Below are 23,352 nucleotides of genomic sequence, written 5' to 3'. Positions count from 1 at the left end.
GCTAGTGCCCTCCACATTTTCGCCCTAGAAAGTAATAATACCCCATATGCAACTTTGATGGTCACAATACTCTGAGTGCCCCTATAACAATAATGATTAAGTGCCCACTTAACATTTAATAATGTCCTCTAAATTCCCCCATTTACTGCTCCATTATACACAGTATGGTGAGCTCAAATCTTCCCTATTCACAGTATAATGCCCCCACATCTTCCATATACACAGTATGATGATCCTACAACTCCCCTATACACCATATGATATTCCCACTGCTCCCCTTTACACAGTATGATGTTCCTACTGCTCCCCTCTACACAGTATGATCCCACTGCTCCCCTATAGATAGTTTGATCCCAATGCTCCCCTTTACACAGTATAATGCTGACAGAGCTCCACTATAGAAAGTATAATGCCCCCCAGAGCCCCCTATATACAGTGTAATGAGCCAACAGCTCCCATATGCACAATATGCCTTCACAGTTCCCTATACACGATATGATTTGCCCGCAGCTCCCTTATACACAGTATGATGGGACCGCAGCTCCCTTATACACAGTATGATGGGCCCTCAGCTTCCTTATACACAGTATGATGGGCCCGCACTCCCTTATACACAGTATGATGGGCCCGCACTCCCTTATACACAGTATGATGGGCCCACAGCTCCCTTATATACAGTATGATGGGCCCACAGCTCCCTTATACACAGTATGATGGGCCCGCAGCTCCCTTATACACAGTATGATGGGCCCGCAGCTCCCTTATACACAGTATGATGGGCCCTCAGCTCCCTTATACACAGTATGATGGGCCCGCAGCTCCCTTATACACAGTATGATGGGCCCGCAGCTCCCTTATACACAGTATGATTGGCCCTCAGCTACCTTATACACAGTATGATGGGCCCGCAGCTCCCTTATACACAGTATATTGGGCCCGCAGCTCCCTTATACACAGTATAATGGGCCCGCAGCTCCCTTATACACAGTATAATGGGCCCGCAGCTCCCTTATACACAGTATAATGGGCCCGCAGCTCCCTTATACACAGTATAATGGGCCCTCAGCTCCCTTATACACAGTATGATGGGCCCTCAGCTCCCTTATACACAGTATGATGGGCCCTCAGCTCCCTTATACACAGTATGATGGGCCCACAGCTCCCTTATACACAGTATGATGGGTCCACACTCCCTTATACACAGTACGATGGGCCCACAGCTACCTTATACACAGTATGATGGGCCCGCAGCTCCCTTATACACAGTATGATGGGCCCGCAGCTCCCTTATACACAGTATGATGGGCCCGCAGCTCCCTTATTGTGGTGATACGCTACCTGAGTGTGTTGGGGGACACTCGCTTGGCAGTAGGATAAACACCTCAGGCACGATATCTCACACATATCAGTCTTATTTGGTTTATTACACATCATAAACCACATGACACACAGTCCATTGCGTTACATTTCATGAACTTATCACGTCCCCCAGACTGTTCATGCAGCAGATAGGCTTCTCTGCTGTATATTATAATCTCCTTGTCCAGGGTTACCTCAGGAGTTCCACTCCTCGTGCTGACTTCACGTCAGTCCCAGGTCCTCAACACAGACCGTCCAGGTCTACAGTCTCCATGTGCTTCCAGGACGACTCCACTCCCAGGAGTCTCCAACACTGACCGTCCAGGTCTACGGTCTCCAGGTGCTTCCAGGACGACTCCACTCCCAGGAGTCTCCAACACTGACTGTTCAGGACACATGACATAAACCCGGGGTTCCGATACCGGGAACCCACGTCACCTTTGATAAGCCTCCCCCGCCCCCAGCGGTCAGTTTGTCGGCCTTGGGTTTCAACTCTTGAGTCACCACCTGTCTGTGTCAGCAGACCCTTTTTGGTCAACCCACTTACAGTCGAGCTGACTGTCTGGTCTGAGTCTGACCCTTCGCTACTACGTCTGCTACCAGGTCTCCCACCTCGGTGACTCAGCCCTGAGCTAACAGAGGAGTCACTTCTTTGGACTCTGATGAAACCAAACGAAGAAAAATAGAAAGTGCACTCACCGGTCTTTTTTGCAAAAGTCCTTTATTTGAACATGTGCGGGCACACTGAGGGAGAACGTGGAATGAAGACGACGGCCGTTTCGCTCTGCCGAGCTTCTACGGGTCTCCATTTGAGAATGGTGAATGCACTTTCTATTTTTCTTCATTTGGTTTCATCTGATTTCCACTTTTTTAAGTGCACCCAGTGTCTGTTAGGCGTAATTGGCACAGCAGCGGCATTTAGTCATGTTTTTGCGGGGGCGGATCTTAAGGTAGGCATATCGGTGCCGTGTTCATTTTCTAAATTTCTACAGTATTTCTTTGGACTCTTCTACTCTTCAGGGTATCTTTTCGTATCTCCATACCCTGGGTTGGAAGTGGTCGCCATCTTATATTCTGCAGCTGTTTATTAATCTTCAGACGTTCCAGTCTTAGCTGCTCTATCTCCTTTAGATACGTCACCCGGTATTCAAGAAGCATTCGAATGTTCCTGAGGCTATTTACTGAGCCAGTTACAACAAATGGAATCATCTCATCTTCACCAGTTACCTGGACTTCGCCAACATCTGGAATCCTCACTCTTGCCACACCGGATCTATTCACCAGGTCCTGCATCACTTTTCCAAATCTTCCAATGATTTTCCCCACCAGACTTCTGGGTACTTGAACAATGTCTTCCACAAAGCCCAGCCGACTTTGAACTTTCCTGGTATGCTCCAAACGTCGAGCGGCTTCCTTGTTTCTCAACAAGATCATCTGTTTCGTATGGAGACATTGTAGGTGCATATCCTTCATGATAGCCACCCGCTTCACTGTGACTTCCATAGTCAACAGTATCACCAACTGTTTAGTCTCTGGTGCCCAGTGCACACTACATGCTTCCACTGCTTTTCTAAAGGCCTCATGCACACCCTCATTGGTGCAGGCTTCTTGCACCTCTTCGGGTACATCAATCACGGTCTTTAAGAGCGGGGTCTCACTCTCTTCATAGACAGGCTCCCTTTTTGCCTCTGACCTTTCCATTAAGACATCTGCCACGACCGGATGACTGTCTTGTTCAGTTTTTTGCGCCAATTCTTCCTCCGCTTTACACTCTTCCAGATCCCTGGCCAGGATGGGCACTGACAGCTCCACCTCGTTACCACTTTGGCACCGGAACGGTAAGTCTGCAACCACCAACTCTTTCTCTTGCAGAAGACCATTTAATGCTTCCCTGAGCACATCCACATCTTCCCTTAAGGTTTTATTCACACTTTGCCACGTTGACAGGTGACCTCGGAGCTCAGAGACTTCCTTCTCCAGCTCATCCACCCCGTGCTCAGCTGCTTGTCTCAGATGCCTTAACTCGGCCTGTAAATCTGTTAACTTTTGCTTCTCATGAGACAATTCATTAGCGAGATCCTGGACCTCCTCTTTATCAGCCTTCTCACCAGGTGCAATTTGTTCAGACCCTTTTCCTCTTTTACGTCTCCGGCGACGGGAGGAAGACTTGCCACTTGTACTTGAGTCAGCTATACTGCACTCTTTTCCGCCAGCGTCATCATCTGAATGGGAGTCACCACCACCCAATCGGTCATCCTGGAACCCGCAGTCGCCTCTTACAGAGGTCATAATTTCTGTTATGGCTGCCCCTGCCATCCTGACTTTACCTTGTGGAGCACTGTCGTTCCCCTGTGTCAGTGTTTCTGTCCGCACAACCTCTTACTCAGCTCTAGTGGTTGCTACTGGTAATGAAACGTCACAGTCACCCCCAGAGTCTGTGTCACGCCCCACAGCATGGTGAACGCTCAAGTTGCTTTCTAATCGGGTGTCAGCTACACAGGTGCTATTTAACACACCACTGTCAGTCATTTTGGTGTACACGTCAAGTGACATCATGTCGGTAAGTTGGGCAGACGAACCCTTCACACTGGTCACCCCGATGTCTGACCCGTCAATTTTGGGATGTATTCCTGTCTTAATCTATGCCCCTGCCACGGTAATGAGACTTCCATCCATGTGCTGCAGAGGAACGCCCTCCTCCCACAGGTCTGAGAATAACTTACAGTCCCGGCCTACTATCACCGGACAAGGTAGGTTAGGAACTATGGCGGCCTCCAGACTTGTATGGCTCCTGACCGTCTCGAGTTGCACCAAGGCCACTGAATAAACCCCAGTGTCCCCATGGATGCATGTGACCTCAATCTTCCTTTCAGACATTACAAATTTATCTTCTACAGCCCTTACCAGGGTCACCGAGCTCCCCGAATCAACCAGACCAAAAACATCCTCTACATCTGCGTTCAACTCTAGAACACACCCACGCAGCTTCTTACCAGGAGGGTAGTTCACATGGCAAATTGGACACACATAGTACCATTGTCTCTGGCAACAGTTCGTTTGTGCCACCTTTTTAGTTTCAGGAGGCTCCACCCCCTTTTGGGCCTCTGCCCCCTTTAGGGTCACCACCCTCTTAAGGGACTCCACCCCCTTTTGGACACCAACTCCCTTTTTGGATGCCGCCCCTTTTTGGGACTCCGCCCCATTTTGGGCAACCATCCCTGTTTGGGTCACCGCCCCCTTTTTTGGGACACCACCCTATTAGGGACACCACCCCTTCCCTGGGGTGCACCCCGTGGACTCCCCCACAGTACTTTCAGGCCCCAGTTCGCACAGTACACCACTGTGACTCTGGTCTTGCACTGGCCCTTTAAGAATCTGCACGCTCTGGACCAGCAATGTCTTTTTTTTTTCTTCTCTTTGCTGTAACTGCAGCTACACTTCACAAGGCTCAACCGCAGACTTCGTGGACCCGCCGATCCACAGCAAGCCGCTTGTCACCTTCGTGGACCCGCCGATCCACAGCAAGCCGCTTGTCACCTTCGTGACCCCGCCGAGCCATAGCAAACTTCGTGACCTCACCGAGCCACAGCAAGCTGACTTGAGAAAAAAAACTTCACAGTCTCTCACTGACCCCAGTCAGCACAGACTCCTGTCTGTTACACACGGTTCTCAGACCGTTTACTCCTCTGGCTCAGATCAGCCAGCGCTGCAACATGTGCTTCTTGGACCGTTGCCCGCATTCGAAACACCAAATGTGGTGATACGCTTCCTGAGTGTGTTGGGGGACACTCGCTTGGCAGCAGGATAAACACCTCAGGCACGATATCTCACACATATCAGTCTTATTTGGTTTATTACACATCATAAACCACATGACATACAGTCCATTGCATTACATTTCATGAACTTATCATGACCCCCAGACTGTTCATGCAGCTGATAGGCTTCTCTGCTGTATATTATAATCCCCTTGTCCGGGGTTACCTCTCAGGAGTTCCACTCCTCGTGCTGACTTCACGTCAGTCCCAGGTCCTCAACACAGACCGTCCAGGTCTACGGTCTCCATGTGCTTCCAGGACGACTCCACTCCCAGGAGTCTCCAACACTGACCATCCAGGACCTTGCACAGGAACACACGGCTCCATACACGGGAACCTCACAGGAACATGTGACCCATACCTTGGTCACATTATCTACCTGTAACCACTCCCATGGGTGTGTGGCTAGTTTGACCCTCCCATCTCTCACAACTAGACCTGCCAGTCTCCCATCAGAACTATACAATTACTTGTGGGACTACAGGTCCCAGAACACAACATATCTTTAGACTGACAGCGCAGAGTGTCCTCCTCTGCGACACACGTACTGGCCATTTATAATCCTGCCGGACTTTCTCTCACCAACACAGTTATACATCCAAGCGCATCCTGCAGCGCACACACAGCGCCCCCTGGCTGTAAGATTGGTCACAGCACCACATATACACAGTATGATGGGCCTGCACTCCCTTATACACAGTATGATGGGCCCGCAGCTCCCTTATACACAGAATGATGGGCCTGCAGCTCCCTTATACACAGTATGATGGGCCTGCAGCTCCCTTATACACAGTATGATGGGCCTGCACTCCCTTATACACAGTATGATGGGCCCGCAGCTCCCTTATACACAGAATGATGGGCCCGCAGCTCCCTTATACACAGTATGATGGGCCCGCAGCTCCCTTATACACAGTATGATGGGCCCGCAGCTCCCTTATACACAGTATGATGGGCCCGCAGCTCCCTTATACACAGTATGATTGGCCCTCTGCTCCCTTATACATAGTATGATGGGCCTGCAGCTCCCTTATACACAGTAAGATGGGCCCACAGCTCCCTTATACATAGTATGATGGGCACGCAGCTCCCTTATACACAGTACGATGGGCCCACAGTTCACTTAAACACAGTATGATACGCCTACAGCTCCCGTACAAACAGTATGATGTCCCCCACAGTTCACCTGTACACAGTATGATGGGTCCATAGCTCCCTTATACACAGTATGATGGGCCCGCAGCTCCCTGTCATGATTTGAGTCTGCAGTAACAAAGTGACTGCAGACATTTATTCCAAACCTTTATCAACTTTATCGTAATAAATTGCTTATTATTAAATTATTAAAGCACCGCTCTAGCAGGGTTTTTTTCCCACTGCTGGAGTGGTGCTTTAAGAGCAAGTCCCCTTCCCTGGTCATATACTCATCCTCCAGCGTATTCACCATTTTGTGACACTGCTGCAGTGCCGCAGTTCAAACTTGCGAGCGCAGCTTCTGACTGGCCAGAAGTTAGAAGCTATGTGACAAGTGCTCAATGTAAGACTAAGAGTGAGAAAGAGGCCAGAATGACGATCTCATAGACTTACATTGATTAGTGACCTCCGCGCCACTCCATGAAACACTGGAGCCGCGGACAGGTCACAAACTGCAGGAGACGGAGCCAAGCGGAGACAAAAACAGATGAAAACGCCAGAAGGTGAGTGTCACACAGGGGGCAGGGGACTTGGATTTTCAGTACCGCTCCAGCAGTGAAATTTAAAAAAAAATGAGTGGTGCTGTAAATGTGATGCAGCTCTTGGTTACTGTATGGGGGCTTCTTAAACTAATACTCATAAAAGACCCAGGTGGTAAGTATCAAAAGCCACCTACCCCCATCTCCAGCCTCCCCAGACAGCAAATATTACATGTGATGGAGTACATATCATAACAAAACATTATAATATTCAGCCTCCAGTGCCCTGTCCCTCCTCCCCCACTTCAGCCCCAATGCCCCCATCATCTCACATCCGCCCCCTCAGTGCCCTCTACCACCTCACCCACCTTCAGCCCCCATAACACCCCCATGGTCTCACATTCACCCCCCAGTGCCCTGTCTCCCCTCCTCCACAATACCCCCATGGTCTCACATTCACCCCCCAGTGCCCTGTCCCCCCTCACCCACTTTCAGCCCCCACAATACCCCAATGGTCTCCCATTCACCTCACAGTGACATACCTGAATTTAGTAAACCTACTAAGTTCCATCCCCACTTACTGATGAAGTTTGCAGGCAGGACCAGGAAGTGTCTAAGTGAAATGTAAGGTGGGCACTAGGACCCAGCATGCCTGAGCCATTCACAGTGTGCACAGAGTGAAGAAAAACTGCAGCCGGAAAAAGCTTCATCATCAGGTCAGACAGGCAACACCATTCACTGTAGGAGGGAGACTCTGCAGCGGGCCACTGTGCTAGCCAGCTTGCAGAGTCTCTGTCAGACGGGAGCAGACATACTGCTCTGCTCCTATGCTGTGTTCTCCCTCATCACAGAAGTGGCCCCGCCCTGGCTCCTGTTGGGCCCCTTCATGTGACAGGGCCTGGGGCGACGGACCCCTCTGCCCCCCAGTAGCTACGCTACTGTATACAATTTTGTATTTTTTTGCGTGCAAAATTATCAAAAACTACCGTATATACTCAAGTATAAGCCAACCCGAGAATAAGCCAAGGCCCCTAATTTTGCCACAAAAAAATGGGAAAACTTATTGACTATTGAGCCTAGGGTGGAAAATGCAGCAGTTACTGGTAAATTTAAAAAATAAAAATAGATACCAATAAAAGCAAAATTAATTGAGATATCAGTAGGTTAAATGTTTTTGAATATCTATATTGAATCAGGAGCCCCATATAATGCTCCATACAGTTCATGATGGGCCCCATAAGATGCTCCATACAAAGTACGCCCCATATATTGCTCCATAAAGTTCATGATGGGCCCCATAAGATGTTCCATAGAATATTATGCCCCATATAATGCTGCACAAAGGTTAATAATGGCCCCATAAGATGCTCCATATTAAAATATGCATCATATAATGCTCCATAAAAGTTGATGGCCCATAAGATGCTCCATAGAATAATATGCCCCATATAATGCTCCATAAAGGTTGATGGCCCATAATATGCTCCATAGAATAATATGGAGCATATGCTGCTGCTGCTGCGATTAAAAATAAAAAAAAATGACATACTCACCTCTCGTCGCTGGGGGCCAGGTGCCAGTGTCCTGAGCAGGCGGGGACACCGGCGAGCTATGGGGGCCAGATGCCGGTGTCGCCGCTGGCTCAGGCCCCCGCCACTTGCGCTATTCACCTGTTCTCATTCCATCATCGCGCACCGCTGTGTTTTCCGGCTCTCTGCAGTGACTGTTCAGGCAGAGGGCTGTTAAATATTAATTATTAATTGAATTATTCTTAATCTCAATCCTGTACTGAGCACATTGCTTCTTGCTGACATTACAAAGCTATTTCTGTGCATGAAGCTCAGAGTATAAGTCAACTCCATATAAAGGGCAACACGTGGTCTGTAGGACACATATATAAACGTCTCTTAGGAGACTGTGGGGGCTTTTGTCACGTGGGGTTGTCACCTCCTGCCTTCACCATCATTCTCCATGGACGTCCCACAAAGAAGGAACAGCTGGTAGCCATGATGATTTCGGACTTTATACAGACGGCTTTTATCATTCAGAACTTTGGGAAAGATGAGTATCAAGTGCTGATATCTACACATGGACAATCTGTTCGTAACTATTTAATCTATTTTATGTTTTGCTGCAATGTGGTTTTTCTGTGGACAATTCAATAAACCACTACATTTTTTATGAGAATCTCATGACATTTTTCTTTAAGAGTAACGCACCTGGTTAAGTCCTGATTAAATAAATGTGCAAAATAAGCATATTTAACATTGGCCAAGCCATCCAGTTTTGATTTTTTGTGCTGTTTTTGCATGAATTTCCTTCATCTTGCACATGGGGGAAGAGAGAAGAGCTTCGCTAGATATTGTGCAAGTTTTCAGGAATTCCACTTCGAAACTTCAAGTCACAAAGATTTCAAAGAACCTATGAGTAAGGAGACGTAACAGGTGTCAGACGGATTGACAAGCACTAGCATTGGAAGTGCTGAAAATAGACGTGCTGAAGTCCAGAGCCCAGCGTTACAAGCTGAGATATTCAAGGTAAGAAAAATGGATTTAATTAATTCATATGCTAAATCAAGTCAGATAGAATTTGTAAGTTTGTACAAATCTAGTGTAGAAATTTTCTGGCTTAGCTTATTTGCAGAATGCAAGATAGCAAATCTAAAGTTTGATTCTAAGCTAATATCTAGGAAAAAAGAAAAAGAGCAACTGAAAAATATATTACATATGGTTAATGTATTTCACGAGTTTGTTACAGAAAAGTCCAAAAAAGACTGTGTAGAAAGAATTTCTAAGGAAATGGAAATTAATGATGTTCCCAAGATTGACTGTAATGTGGAGAATAAGCAAGAAGTGAAGCACGTGTCTGTAATGGCCACCAAAGGTGACTTTGTGTCTCATGATGAAAAACAAGATGGAGAAAACATAGGAGACATGACAACTGACAAAGATGATGTACGAGGGACAGATGTAGAAGGGTCACTAAAAATAGAAGACGACTCAGAAGCCCAACTTCAAACTAAATCTAGGAAAATCTTGTTAAAATTAAGCAAATTATAAAAATGCAGAGTGGTGAGTTCCATGAAGAAATGACTGATATAAAAAGATTAAACATTTTGATATTTTGTGGATTAAAAGAAAATTATCCAGATCTTGAAATTCTTCTAAAATTGAAGATTGGCCGGAAAGAATGTACTTTTACATTCATGTCCATATTTGGAAGGGTGTACAGAATGGTCAGTACGAATTTCAATACAGAATCAATGATAAATTGTTTTGTAAAAAAATTTGGATTCCTAAATCCTGCATCTCGTGTTTTGCGTCACAAAAAGATTCTTTATTTGAATGTGCGCAATCCCTTGATTTTTCTAGAAAACATGAGAATCTTGAAAGTAAAACAAATCATACTAAGTTTTTTAAACCAGGCAGAATTATATTTTATGAGAAGCCAATCAAAATCTCCAAAATTGACCCAAAATCAAATCTATGAAGTACGAAGAAAATTACATATTTGCTACAAACCCTATGAGTCCATTAACCCTGCTGTTCTGTTTAGATTTCACATACACTTGTACTGTTCTGTCATTTTTAACAAAAATAAAAAAAAAAAAAAATTCCCACAGAGAGTACCCCCCTAATGACGAAAAGTCAGGGAGCCTCAAGTCTCAGAATCACACGCTGAATTTTTATAACATTATAGAATTTCAAAAACGGTCATTTTTGACCTAACAGAACAGCAGGATTAAAGAAGCTGCTCTGAAAGGGTTAAAAGCTGAAGGTTCAGCTATCTCTGTAAAGATGGCGGAAATTGATAGACGGAAACAGGTGAGTATAGGGGGTGCTCAACTGAACACTCCATTATCACAGCTCGGTCTAAAAATGACCTTATTAAGTAGCGCTTTTCAACAGATTATTGACAGGGAGTTGAGATTTGGTTTAGGAATTGGCTAAAAATGTAATTATATAATATGATGTGTACAGTGGCGTAACTACAAAGTTATGGGCCCCGGTGCGAACTTCCAAATGGCCCCCCCCCTGCAGCCCTGCCATACAATTCAATGTAACCCCCATAGAATACAGTGCAGCCCCCCTCATAGTATAATGCAGCCCCTCCATACAGGGGCAGTGAGAAAGACACGAGCAAATGGTGACGAGGGAACAGGGGGGTTAAGGGAGACAGGCACAAGGGTAACATAGGGGGGCTAGGGAGCAAGGAAGACAAGCACAAGGGGACACATGGGGCTAGGAGGCAGGGGAGAAGGTTACAAGGGGACTAGTGGGCAATGGAGACTGACACAAGGGGACACACAGGGACAAGGGACAAGCACAAGGGGACAAGGGAGACAGGCACAAGGGGACACACAGGGACTAGTGGGCAAGGGAGACTGATACAAGGGGACTAGTGGGCAATGGAGACTGACACAAGGGGACACACGGGGACTAGTGGGCAAGGGAGACTGATACAAGGGGACTAGTGGGCAATGGAGACTGACACAAGGGGACACACGGGGACAAGGGACAAGCACAAGGGGACAAGGGAGACAGGCACAAGGGGACACACAGGGACTAGTGGGCAAGAGAGACTGACACAAGGGGACACACGGGGACAAGGGATACAAGCACAAGGGGACACACAGGGACAAGTGGGAAAGGGAGACTGACACACAGGGACTAGTGGGCAAGGGAGACTGACACAAGCACAAGGGGACAAAGGAGACTGACACAAGGGGACACACGGGGACTAGTGGGCAAGGGAGACTGATACAAGGGGACTAGTGGGCAATGGAGACTGACACAAGGGGACACACGGGGACAAGGGACAAGCACAAGGGGACAAAGGAGACAGGCACACAGGGACTAATAGGCAAGAGAGACTGGCACATGGGGACAAGGGACACAAGCATAAGGGGACAAGGGAGACAGGCTCAAGGGGACACACGGGCCCCTGACCTGCCAGAGCCGCTTGCAGCGGCGACCGCGGTAGTTACGCCCCTGTCTCACACACACACACTACAGATATCACACACACACTACAGATATTACACACACACACTACAGATATCACACACACACTACAGATATCCCACACACACACTACAGATATCACACACACATACTACAGATATCACGCACACACACACACTACAGATATCACACACACACACTACAGATATCACACACACACACATTCTACAGATATCACACACACACATACTACAGATATCACACACACATACTACAGATATCACACACACACATACTACAGATATCACACACACACATACTACAGATATCACACACACACACACCCTACAGATATCACACACACACACACACACTACAGATATCACACACACACTACAGATATCACACACACATACTACAGATATCACACACACACTACAGATATCACACACACACACACACACTACAGATATCACACACACTACAGATATCACACTCACACTACAGATATCACACACACACACATGCTACAGATATCACACACACACACACATACACTACAGATATCACACAAACACACACACTACAGATTTCAGACACCCACACCAGATACCAGCTCATATACACAACTCACAATCTCCTCTCTGGTACAGGGGTGGCTGATGTAAACCGGCTGCAGCTCCTCAGCTTCTCCTGACTGAAGCGGCTCTGTCCCGCACCTCCCCCCTGCTCTCGCCTTCTGTCCCGGGGCTGCAGAGCAGGAGAAGCTGTCTCACCGTGATGACTGGAGCTGCTTCCTGTCTCTCACGTGCCCCGGCTGCCCCCTCCCCCTAGATACGCCTCGGACTGTTGCCGTGCAGGAGGAATCTCCTGCACTGCAACATGGTGTTGGGTGCCTCTGACCTGCCGGGCCCCTGACCCGCCGGGCCCGGTCGCACTGGCGACTGCTGCGACCGCGGTAGTTACGCCCCTGGATGTGTAGATGAGTTAAACAATGTATTATTTATTAATATGTAATTATTTTATACAATATAATTCTGCAGTTCTTTCATTTCAAAGCAGGAATTGAACAAAAAACCTCTTACATTTATGTTTTTATTTACACAGGAAGTTATAATGACTGCATGATTTTATATATTTAACACTCAAGAAAAAAATAATACATAACTAAATCTAAAATTTGTGTACTGTAATTTTTCTGTAACATAATTTAAAACTTGTTTTTTTCACTGCATGGTGCACGACATGTCACACTCCTATTTCAATTTAGAGCTGTAAGAAGAAGCTTTAGAATGGATTCAATTGCAGGCCCTGTACCAGAAATAGCTGTGGAACAAATGCTCAAGTTTTTTATGGATGAGTCCTATCCATAGAACATAGCGTAATTGTAGATAGTGTTAGATAATATTTGGGGAATATTCAAATATATATATTAAAATATTAAATTTAATAGTTTACGATGCGCATTGATAATTAGGATGCAATATTTTGGGTTAATATACATGTATTCTTATATTTTGTATGTGAAATATGTAGTCTCAACTTATATGTGTGTCACAGTCTGAGTGACAGATGACAGATGAGCGTATGAGCAGCTGCTAAGAGTGAAGTTAATGTAAGAGTGAAGTTAATGTAAGAGAGACTATAACGTGGAATGTGTATGTACAGTATGAAAGAGGCCTCCTGACTTATAGTATGTTGAGAAAAAGAAAAAAAAACCTTGTGTTTATGAAATAATAAGATTCAGTTAAATTATTAGAATATTAAGATATATTTAAATATTATTAACTCAACATATATTTCTATATTTCTTTAGTAATTATTATTTCTTGATTTAGTTAATAGTGAATAAGTGCAATCACACATCAATATGGTTTAATCAAGAAAATCTACATTTAGAATAATTTTTCCAAATTATAATTTTTTGATATTCAGTGTTGTTTTTTTAGTTACATAGATGGATACACATCTTCAAACAAAGATATGCACAAGCTGATATGACAGTTATAAAATTAATTATTTTTAATTTGGGTTTTTACAAATTAATTTTTTCATAAAATAATATTTTTTGGTATTAAGGGGGAAATGTGTTTTTGATCTAGATTACATCATCACATTTCATCAATACCTCTTCACACATTTTAATAAAGAAGAAATATTAATAAGGTACTATTGGATATAATAACATTAAGTATTATAAAAGTCATTTTTTCTCTAATGAAGGATATTATATGCAAAGTTGCATAATTTCAATATTTTGGTAATCCAAGGTTATGACAACATCTAAATGATGAAAATATTAAGGAAATATGTTATTGAGACATAACCTCTGCATTTATCATCAACATATAAAGGCCTTATTTTTATTTTTATTCTCATTTTTATTTTTCATTTTCCATTTTTGCTTCAATTTTTATTCTTAATTTTTATTTTTTATCTCAAGAAAAAAAAAAATCAATATTTAATAAAGTAATGTCTAATACAAGAATATTGCTTTATCAAATATAGTGATCATATGGTTTCATTATATAAGAAATGTTTCAATTCTGAGTTAAATACAACAATTCATAAACTCATTCATTCATTTATTCATATATATATATATTCTTATTTTGGTTCATGGCTACACATTCTTACATATTATTGGCCTAATAAATATAGTTTATTAATAAAGTTTTAGTAATAAAATACTTGTTACATAATAAGACACTGACATCTATGGGTTCAAAAAGAAATTACACCTATGACATAAAAATGTCCTATCACATGAAGAATATGGTTAATAATATTATTATTTCATTTTTCCAAATATGAATTCCATATTAACATTCTGATAATTATATGGATATTATTGATTGCTATGGTAAGCTATGATATTACAAGTTAGGAAAATTACCAGATTTGGTATAGAATAGGGAATGAAGACTTCAATCAAGATACTGAAGACGTTAATAAAGACTTTTCATATTTTTAAATTCAATTGATTCTTAAAAGTTGCAAGAAGAAAAAGCGTTATCCAGAAGTTCCACAAGGTAACAATGCTATGATTTCTGAGTAATAATAGACTGTGTCAATGGCAGCATCCATCACTGACAACTATGAGTACAGTATCTAAACTGCCAATCACGGAGAGGACGATGATCCTATGATGCTAAGATGAACTGTGTTATTATGTTTTATCATATTCCAGTGGTTTCCTATCACCTATAAGACTTCCATGAAAGCTGGTGAACAATCAGGTAATTGTCAGGACGCTACAACCCTGACATGTGTCCTGTGTACTAAAGACTGGTTATGGTGCTACGTTTAGCAGGGAAGAGTCAATGTAACCCTTGCTGTGCTGACCCAAAGATGTCACACCTGTTCCAAGACTAATGCGGATGATATGGAAGGATTCCAGATCCAAGGCGAGCCAATGTAAGTCCAGGTCTTTAAAGGTGACACTGCACAGATATTAAAGCTACATTTCATCTATGAACTTTGTTTTCTTATCAACATTTGAATTTATGGACTTTGATTGACACATGACACACAGTCTCTACAATATCTACATGCTATCATCTATTTCAAAAGAATTATAATAAAGATTGTTTTAAAAGAACCAAGAAGAAGACATCAAAATGAAGACCAGATGACATCAGATGATGATCAGACCTGAGATGCTTCAAGTAGATATAGGGAAGTATAATTATATATAAATATTGGTCACGGCTTACCATAACATGAATTTACATATCATTATATTATTGAGTACGTATAACAATATTATTATTATTATTTATATTATTATGAACATTAAATTATTTCACCAAAAAAGAAGATCTTATTAATATATTCTATTTGAGGGTTCAAATCAATGTCTGTCACCCTCAAAAGGGGGAATTGTTAAATATTAATTATTAATTGAATTATTCTTAATCTCAATCCTGTACTGAGCACATTGCTTCTTGCTGACATTACAAAGCTATTTCTGTGCATGAAGCTCAGAGTATAAGTCAACTCCATATAAAGGGCAACACGTGGTCTGTAGGACACATATATAAACGTCTCTTAGGAGGGTGTGGGGGCTTTTGTCACGTGGGGTTGTAACCTCCTGCCTTCACCATCATTCTCCATGGACGTCCGACAAAGAAGGAACAGCTGGTAGCCATGATGATTTCGGACTTCATACAGACGGCTTTTACCATTCAGAACTTTGGGAAAGATGAGTATCAAGTGCTGATATCTACACATGGACAATCTGTTCGTAACTATTTCATCTATTTTATGTTTTGCTGCAATGTGGTTTTTCTGTTGGCAATTCAATAAACCACTACATTTTTTATGACATTTTTCTTTAAGAGTAACGCACCTGGTTAAGTCCTGATTAAATAAATGTGCAAAATAAGCATATTTAACAAGGGTGCGCACTAACCATGTCATCGCGCCCTCTGACATGAACGTCACAGCCAGAGGATGTGGAAGACACAGCCCGGCGGTGGAACAGAGACAGGTGAATATCGCATGGCTCACCCTCCCCCGTCATGCTCACCCTCCTGGCGTGGTCTCTGCACTTCCCTGCTTCTCCGTTGTCCCGGGGCGGCAGCTCCTTCCAGTGCTGAGAGATCACATGGTACCGCTCATTAAAGTAATGAATATGCGCTCCACGCCTATGGGAGTGGAGTCGCGTGCATATTCATTACTTTAATGAGCGGTTCCACGTGACCGCTGAATACAGGAAGAGCTGCCGGCGTCTGAGACCATCTGAGACAAATATCATGAAAGAAGCTGGCGCACTACACTGTTAATTCACTGATCCAAAAGCAAATGGGGGTGCGAAAACAAGTGGCTATAGACCATATCTGAACAACAAAAGAAATAAGCCACTAAAAACTAATCGCACACCACCAATGTAACATATCAAAAGGAACAACTTTATTGGAAGCACAATATTAAAAACAGTTAAAACCAATACAAACAACACCTGCCCCACCAGACCTGTTCAACACTGCATGAACTGCACAGATAACATAGAAATGTGTTAAGTGCTGTACAAAAGTGTGCATATACATACAGCTATGGGGATACACTGCAAAAAGTCAAACTAAGGTATTGGATGTGGGTATATACACATATAAAGGACATCAATTCTCAAAATAGAAATAAATAAGCGGTCCCACACATCCCTACCTAATACATAAACAAGGACCCAAGAGCTGGCATACCACAAAATATCAAGGCCTAATAAAGAAAATATGGCCCATACTCCCTCCAAATAAGGTAGATGCCAGAGGAAACCTGTGAGGGATCCTATGAGGGATGGACCCCCAAACACAGCAGTGCGCGCCCAGCCGCCCTAGAATCACCTGAAATAGAGGGGGTGGCTAGGCAGCCAAGAGTGTGACAGGACCGGGAGGCAGATGAGCCCAACGCGTATCGCGGTACACAAGACCGCTTCGTCAGGGGAGACCATCTGAGAAGCAGGGAAGTGCAGAGACCGCGCCAGGAGGGGGCGAGTATGATCTGACAGCCGCCGACTCCTACTGCTCCCCATCCCCCGCGGACCCCCTGGGACAATGACTCGAGTATAAGCCCAGAGGGGCACTTTCAGCCTAAAAAAATGAGCTGAAAATCTCGGCTTATACTCTAGTATATACGGTAAATAATTTTTTTCTGCACTATATTCTATGACCCTTACCTTTTTATATGTTTCCATAGAAAGTTTTATAAATACTTACCTCATTCAGCAATGAAAAAATACTAACTGGACTCCCTTCAATAAGTTCCACACAGCGCTTATTGTCTTGGTAGCTGATAAAAGACCATTCAAGGGCTTCTGATGCATATTCATCCTTTAAACATGACAAAATATAGAATTTCAGCCTAAAAATATTTATTAATCAGTAAAACATGTCTTAGATACAAGACCACATACATTTTAAGAACTAGGTCCCAGAAAACGACATACTATTCCAAAATGGCTCCTAAAAGCCTAAATATGAGCTAAAGGACATGCATGTGAATTTATGGACAAGGTTACAAAGCAAGTTGTAAAGGGCACAAGTTTAACTTAATGGGAATCTGTCAGCAGGTTTTTCCTACCGGAAAGGAGCATGATGTAGGAGTGGAGACCCAGATTCCAGTGATGTATTACTTACTAGGCAGTGTGTCATTGTTTTCAATAAAATTAGTGTGTTATAAGCAGGAGATTATCCCTACAGTTCTAGTTATCTACAGGGGTTGGACAAAATAATGGAAACACCTAACGTTTTGGCATCATAATCTTCGAACATGTGATAAACATGCAAACCGTGACATATGGTAAAGTTTTGTAGTTGATTATTTGTGTTATGTGATATGTGTATGTAAATTAACTTTGTTTTGCATAATTGTAAGAACATTGATGAAAACCTGATACCAATGGCAGACCTCTCGGATTTTCAAAGAGGCCAAATTGTTGGTGCTTGTATGGCAGGCGCTAGTGTAACAGAAAGTGCCCGAATGCTTGGTGCGTCAAGAGGTACTGTCTCCAAAGTAATGACTGCATTTGAAAGAGAAGGAAAAACGTCCGCAGCAAAGCACAGGTCCAGCCGAAAGTCAAAGTTGACTGAGAGAGACCATCGGACTCTAAAGCAAATTGTGAGAGAGGATCGCAAGACCACGGCTCCGAAAATCACTGCTGAGCTCAATGAACACCTACAGAAACCAGTTTCCACGAAAACTGTTCATAGGGAGCTGCACAAATCTGGATTCCATGGAAGAGATGCAATTAGAAAACCGCTGCTCTCAATGACAAATGTTTCCAAGCATTTAGAGTGGTGTAGAAACCTCCAGAATTGGTCCCTCGAGCAGTGGAAACATGTGACATTCTCAGGCGAATCATCGTTTACCCTATTTCCGACTTCCGGCCGAGTGTGAACGTTTGGAGACAGCCAAAAGAAGCATTCCATCCAGACTGCCTTCTCCCAACCATAAAACATGGCGGAGGTTCTGTGATGATCTGGGGTGCTATTTTGTGGAGATCCGCCGGGCCAATGATATCCCTTCATGGAAGAATTAACAGCCGAGATTATTTAGGCATTTTGGGTGACCAAGTGCATCCAATGGTTGAAGCATTGTTCCCGGAGGGGAACACCATCTTTCAGGATGATAAAGCACCAATTCATACAGCTAGAATCATTAAAGCATGGCACGGGGAACATTCTAATGAAGTTGAGCATCTCATCTGGCCCCCACAATCCCCAGACCTCAACATTATTAACCATTTATGGTCGATTTTAGAGATTCAAGTTAGACGTCGATTTCCGCCACCATCGTTGCTCAAAGAACTGGAGGGTGTTTTAACTGCAGAATGGGCTAAAATTCCTTTGGAAACAATTCACACTTTGTATGAATCCATACCTCAGAGAATTGAGGCTGTAATTGCCGCAAAAGGTGGACCTACACCATATTAAACTAACTTTTGTTGATGTTTCCAGGTGTTTCCATTATTTTGTCCAACCCCTGTAGGTGCCATGTAATTCTCCTGCTCAAGGTAACTGCGCCCCTGGCACTGATTGTATACTGTGCTTAGGAAGAAAGCTGCCAAAGAAAAATGTCAATCTATAGTGTGGGCAAAAAAGTTCTGAGATCATCATTTAGAGAACTGGTAGTTCTGCAGAAGAAACCAGAGACATTATCAAAACGATGACATGTGGACCAATGATACAGCACTGGAATCAGGTCTCTGTCACTACATCAAGCTGCTCTAAGATTAGGTAGCAAAATCCTGGTGACAATTTCTTTTAATAACAAAATTATATTGTTCTGACCCCAGCTCTTCAGATTTTGGAAGAACATGCTGTGTGGGCAATGACATTTGAAGTGCAAAAGTAGCATGTTATCTGTGAAACTGCCAACAACAAATACTTGTTTCACAGCAAGAGGAAGTGTGGAAAAGAGCTGGGACTTGAGGTGAATGTATACTGCACAATTATCATACACCAGTGTTTCTAGGAATGCGCGCTTGTTTCATAATCATGCAGTCTAACTAATCACCCAAATCAACAAGCAAAATAATTGTTTGTCAGGTGAAATGATATTTTGAGCTGCAATAATAATAATTAAAAAAATAATTATTTTTTCTATAAAATAGTTTTTATCGTATAAAAGCGCCAAAACATAAAAAAATTATATAAATGAGGTATCGCTGTAATCGTACTGACCCAAAGAATAAAACTGCTTTATTAATTTTACCAAACGTGGAACTGTATAAACGCCCCCCCAAAAGAAATTCATGAATAGCTGGTTTTTGGTCATTCTGCCTCTCAAAAATCGGAATAAAAAGCGATTAAAAATAAAGTCACATGTCCGAAAATGGTACCAATAAAAACGTCAACTCGTCCCGCAAAAAACAAGACCTCACATGACACTGTGGGCCAAACTATGGAAAAATTATAGCTCTCAAATTGTGGAGACGCAAAAACTATTTTTTGCAATAAAAAGCGTCTTTTAGTGTGTGACAGCTGCCAATCACAAAAATCCGCTAAAACCCCCGCTATAAATAGTAAATCAAACCCCCATTCATGACCTCTTTAGTTAGGGAAAAATAATAAAATAAGAAAAATGTATTTATTTCCATTTTCCCATTAGGGTTAGGGTTGGGGCTAGGGTTAGGGTTGGGGCTAGGGTTAGGGCTATAGTTGGGGTTGGGGCTAAAGTTAGGGTTGGGGCTAAAGTTAGGGTTCGAACTAAAGTTAGGGTTAGGGCTGGGGTTAGGGCTAGGGTTAGGGCTACATTTAGGGTTGGGGCTAGGGTTAGGGTTGGGGCTAAAGTTAGGGTTAGGATTACATTTACGGTTGGGATTAGGGTTAGGGGTTTGTCAGGGGTATTGTTAGGGTTATGGTTGGGATTAAGGTTAGGGGTGTGCTGGAGTTAGGGGTGTGGTTAGGGTTGGGATTAGGGGTCTGTTGGGCTTAGGGGTGTGGTTGGGGTTAGGGGCAGGTTCGGGTTAGGGGTGTGGTTAGAGTTATGGGTAGAGTTGGGATTAGGGTTAGGGGTGTGTTTGGGTTAGGATTTCAGTTAGAATTGGGGGCTTCCCCTGTTTAGGCACATCAAGGGCTCTCCAAACGCGACATGGCGTCCGATCTCTATTCCAGCCAATTCTACGTTGAAAAAGTCAAATGGTGCTCCTTCCCTTCATCCATCTAAGTCTGCATTCCAAAAGGCGCTCCTTCCCTTCCGAGCTCTGCCATGAGCCCAAACGGTGGTTCCCCCCAGATATGGGGTATCAGCGTACTCAGGACAAATTGGACAACAACTTTTGGGGTCCAATTTCTCTTGTTACCCTTGGGAAAATAAAAATTTGGGGGGCTAAAAAACCATTTTTGTGGGAAAAAATGATTTTTTATTGTCACGGCTCTGCGTTATAAACTGTAGTGAAACACTTGGGGGTTCAAAGTTCTCACAACACATCTAGATAAGTACCTTGGGGGGTCTAGTTTCCAATATGGGGTCACTTGTGGGGGGTTTCTACTGTTTGGGTACATCAGTGGCTCTGCAAATGCAATGTGATGCCTGCAGACCAATCCATCTAAGTCTGCATTCCAAAAGGCGCTCCTTCCCTTCCGAGCTCTGCCATGAGCCCAAACGGTGGTTCCCCCCAGATATGGGGTAACAGCGTACTCAGGACAAATTGGACAACAACTTTTGGGGTCCAATTTCTCCTGTTACCCTTGGGAAAATACAAAACTGGGGGCTAAAAAATAATTTTTTTGAAACAAAAATTTTTTATTTTCACGGCTCTGCATTATAAACTGTAGTGAAACACTTGGGAGTTCAAAGCTCTCACAACACATCTAGATAAGTTCCTTAGGGGGTCTACTTTCCAAAATGGTGTCACTTGTGGGGGGGTTTCAATCTTTAGGCACATCAGGGGCTCGCAACATGGTGTCCCTTCTTAATTCCAGTCAATTTTGCATTGAAAAGTCAAACGGCCCTTCCGAGCTCTGCCATGCGCCCAAACAGTGGTTTACCCCCACATATCAGGTATCCGCATACTCGAGACAAATTGCACAACAACTTTTGGGGTCCAATTGGGAAAATAAAAAATTGGGGGCGAAAAGATCATTTTTGTGAAAAAATATGATTTTTTATTTTTACGGCTCTACATTATAAACTTTTGTGAAGCACTTGGTGGGTCAAAGTGCGCACCACACATCTAGATAAGTTCCTTAGGGGGTCTACTTTCCAAAATGGTGTCACTTGTGGGAGGTTTCAATGTTTAGGCACATCAGGGGCTCTCCAAACGCAACTTGGCATCCCATCTCAATTCCAGTTACCCTTTTTCTCCTGTTACCCTTGGTAAAATAAAACAAATTGGAGCTGAAGTAAATTTTTTGTGAAAAAAGTTAAATGTTTTTTTTTTTTTAAACATTCCAACAATTCCTGTGAAACACCTGAAGGGTTAATAAACTTCTTGAATGTGGTTTTGAGCACCTTGAGGGGTGCAGTTTTTAGAATGGTGTCACACTTGGGTATTTTCTATCATATAGACCCCTCAAAATGACTTCAAATGTGATGTGGTCCTTAAAAAAAAAAATGGTGTTGTAAAAATGAGAAATTGCTGGTCAACTTTTAACCCTTATAACTCCCTAACAAAAAAAAATGTTGGTTCCAAAACTGTGCTGATGTAAAGTAGACATGTGGCAAATGTTACTTATTAAGTATTTTGTGTGACATATCTCTGTGATTTAAGAGCATGAAAATTCAAAGTTGGAAAATTGCAAAATTTTCACCAAATTTCAGTTTTTTTTTCACAAATAAACGCAGGTAATAACAAAGAAATAACTAACATGAAGTACAATATGTCACGAGAAAACATTGTCAGAATCATCAGGATCCGTTGAATCGTTCCAGAGTTATAACCTCATAAAGGGAAAGTGGTCAGAATTGTAAAAATTGGCCCGGTCATTAACGTGCAAACCACCCTTGGTGGTTAAGGGGTTAATGTATTACTAAGTTTTATTTCTTCAGTTATAGGATGCTTCACCCCCAGCAGTTCACCCCCGAGTACATTTCGCCCCGTTTGTCCTAGTGGTTCATGAATTCCAGTCAGTCATCAATCCAAATGTCACAAAAGTACTGTACAGAGTGCTGCACTTTTGTGACATGTTAAATTAACTGTTTCAATCTGACGTCACAGGGAACCGTTAGACTGCACTCCGTCACCCAAGGAGCTGCAGCTCCGACAGGTAAGTATCACCCTGGGGGCCAAATGCTGGGAACTAAATGTGCGGGGGCGAAATGTACCTGGGGCGAACTGCTGGGGGCGAAACATCCAAATCCCTATTTCTTCATTTGTACTATTGTTTTTTTTTCGCCATAAATAGGAAGAAAAAATTCTGCACTGACCTGATTTTACCTATAAATGTGAGTAAATAAAAACACTAATGTGGTGGATAGAATCTATCAAGAATGTGCTATTGAAGAAATGTTAGGCTGTGGAAATGACTAACAATTGTCAATTGTACCAGGTAATCTTGTTAAGAAACCTTTAAAAACTGTATAATTGGAACATTT

General features: G+C 43.2%; 1 protein-coding gene across 5 annotated transcripts in view; it reads right to left on the bottom strand.

Annotated features, from left to right (window-relative positions):
* MYO19 (myosin XIX) overlaps nt 1–23,352 on the bottom strand; it is a 554,640-nt gene that overhangs the window by 121,496 nt on the left and 409,792 nt on the right. For all 5 annotated transcript variants that reach the window (XM_077295453.1, XM_077295452.1, XM_077295451.1 and 2 more), the window contains one exon: nt 17,532–17,645. In XM_077295453.1, coding sequence (XP_077151568.1) covers nt 17,532–17,645 — 114 coding nt within the window. The remainder of the gene's footprint in view (nt 1–17,531; nt 17,646–23,352) is intronic.

The sequence above is a fragment of the Ranitomeya variabilis genome, chromosome 3, assembly GCF_051348905.1.
Source record: "Ranitomeya variabilis isolate aRanVar5 chromosome 3, aRanVar5.hap1, whole genome shotgun sequence".
In the NCBI taxonomy this organism is placed as follows: domain Eukaryota; kingdom Metazoa; phylum Chordata; class Amphibia; order Anura; family Dendrobatidae; genus Ranitomeya; species Ranitomeya variabilis.
Note: the sequence above shows the minus strand (reverse complement) of the source record. Positions and strands in the feature narration are given on the sequence as shown.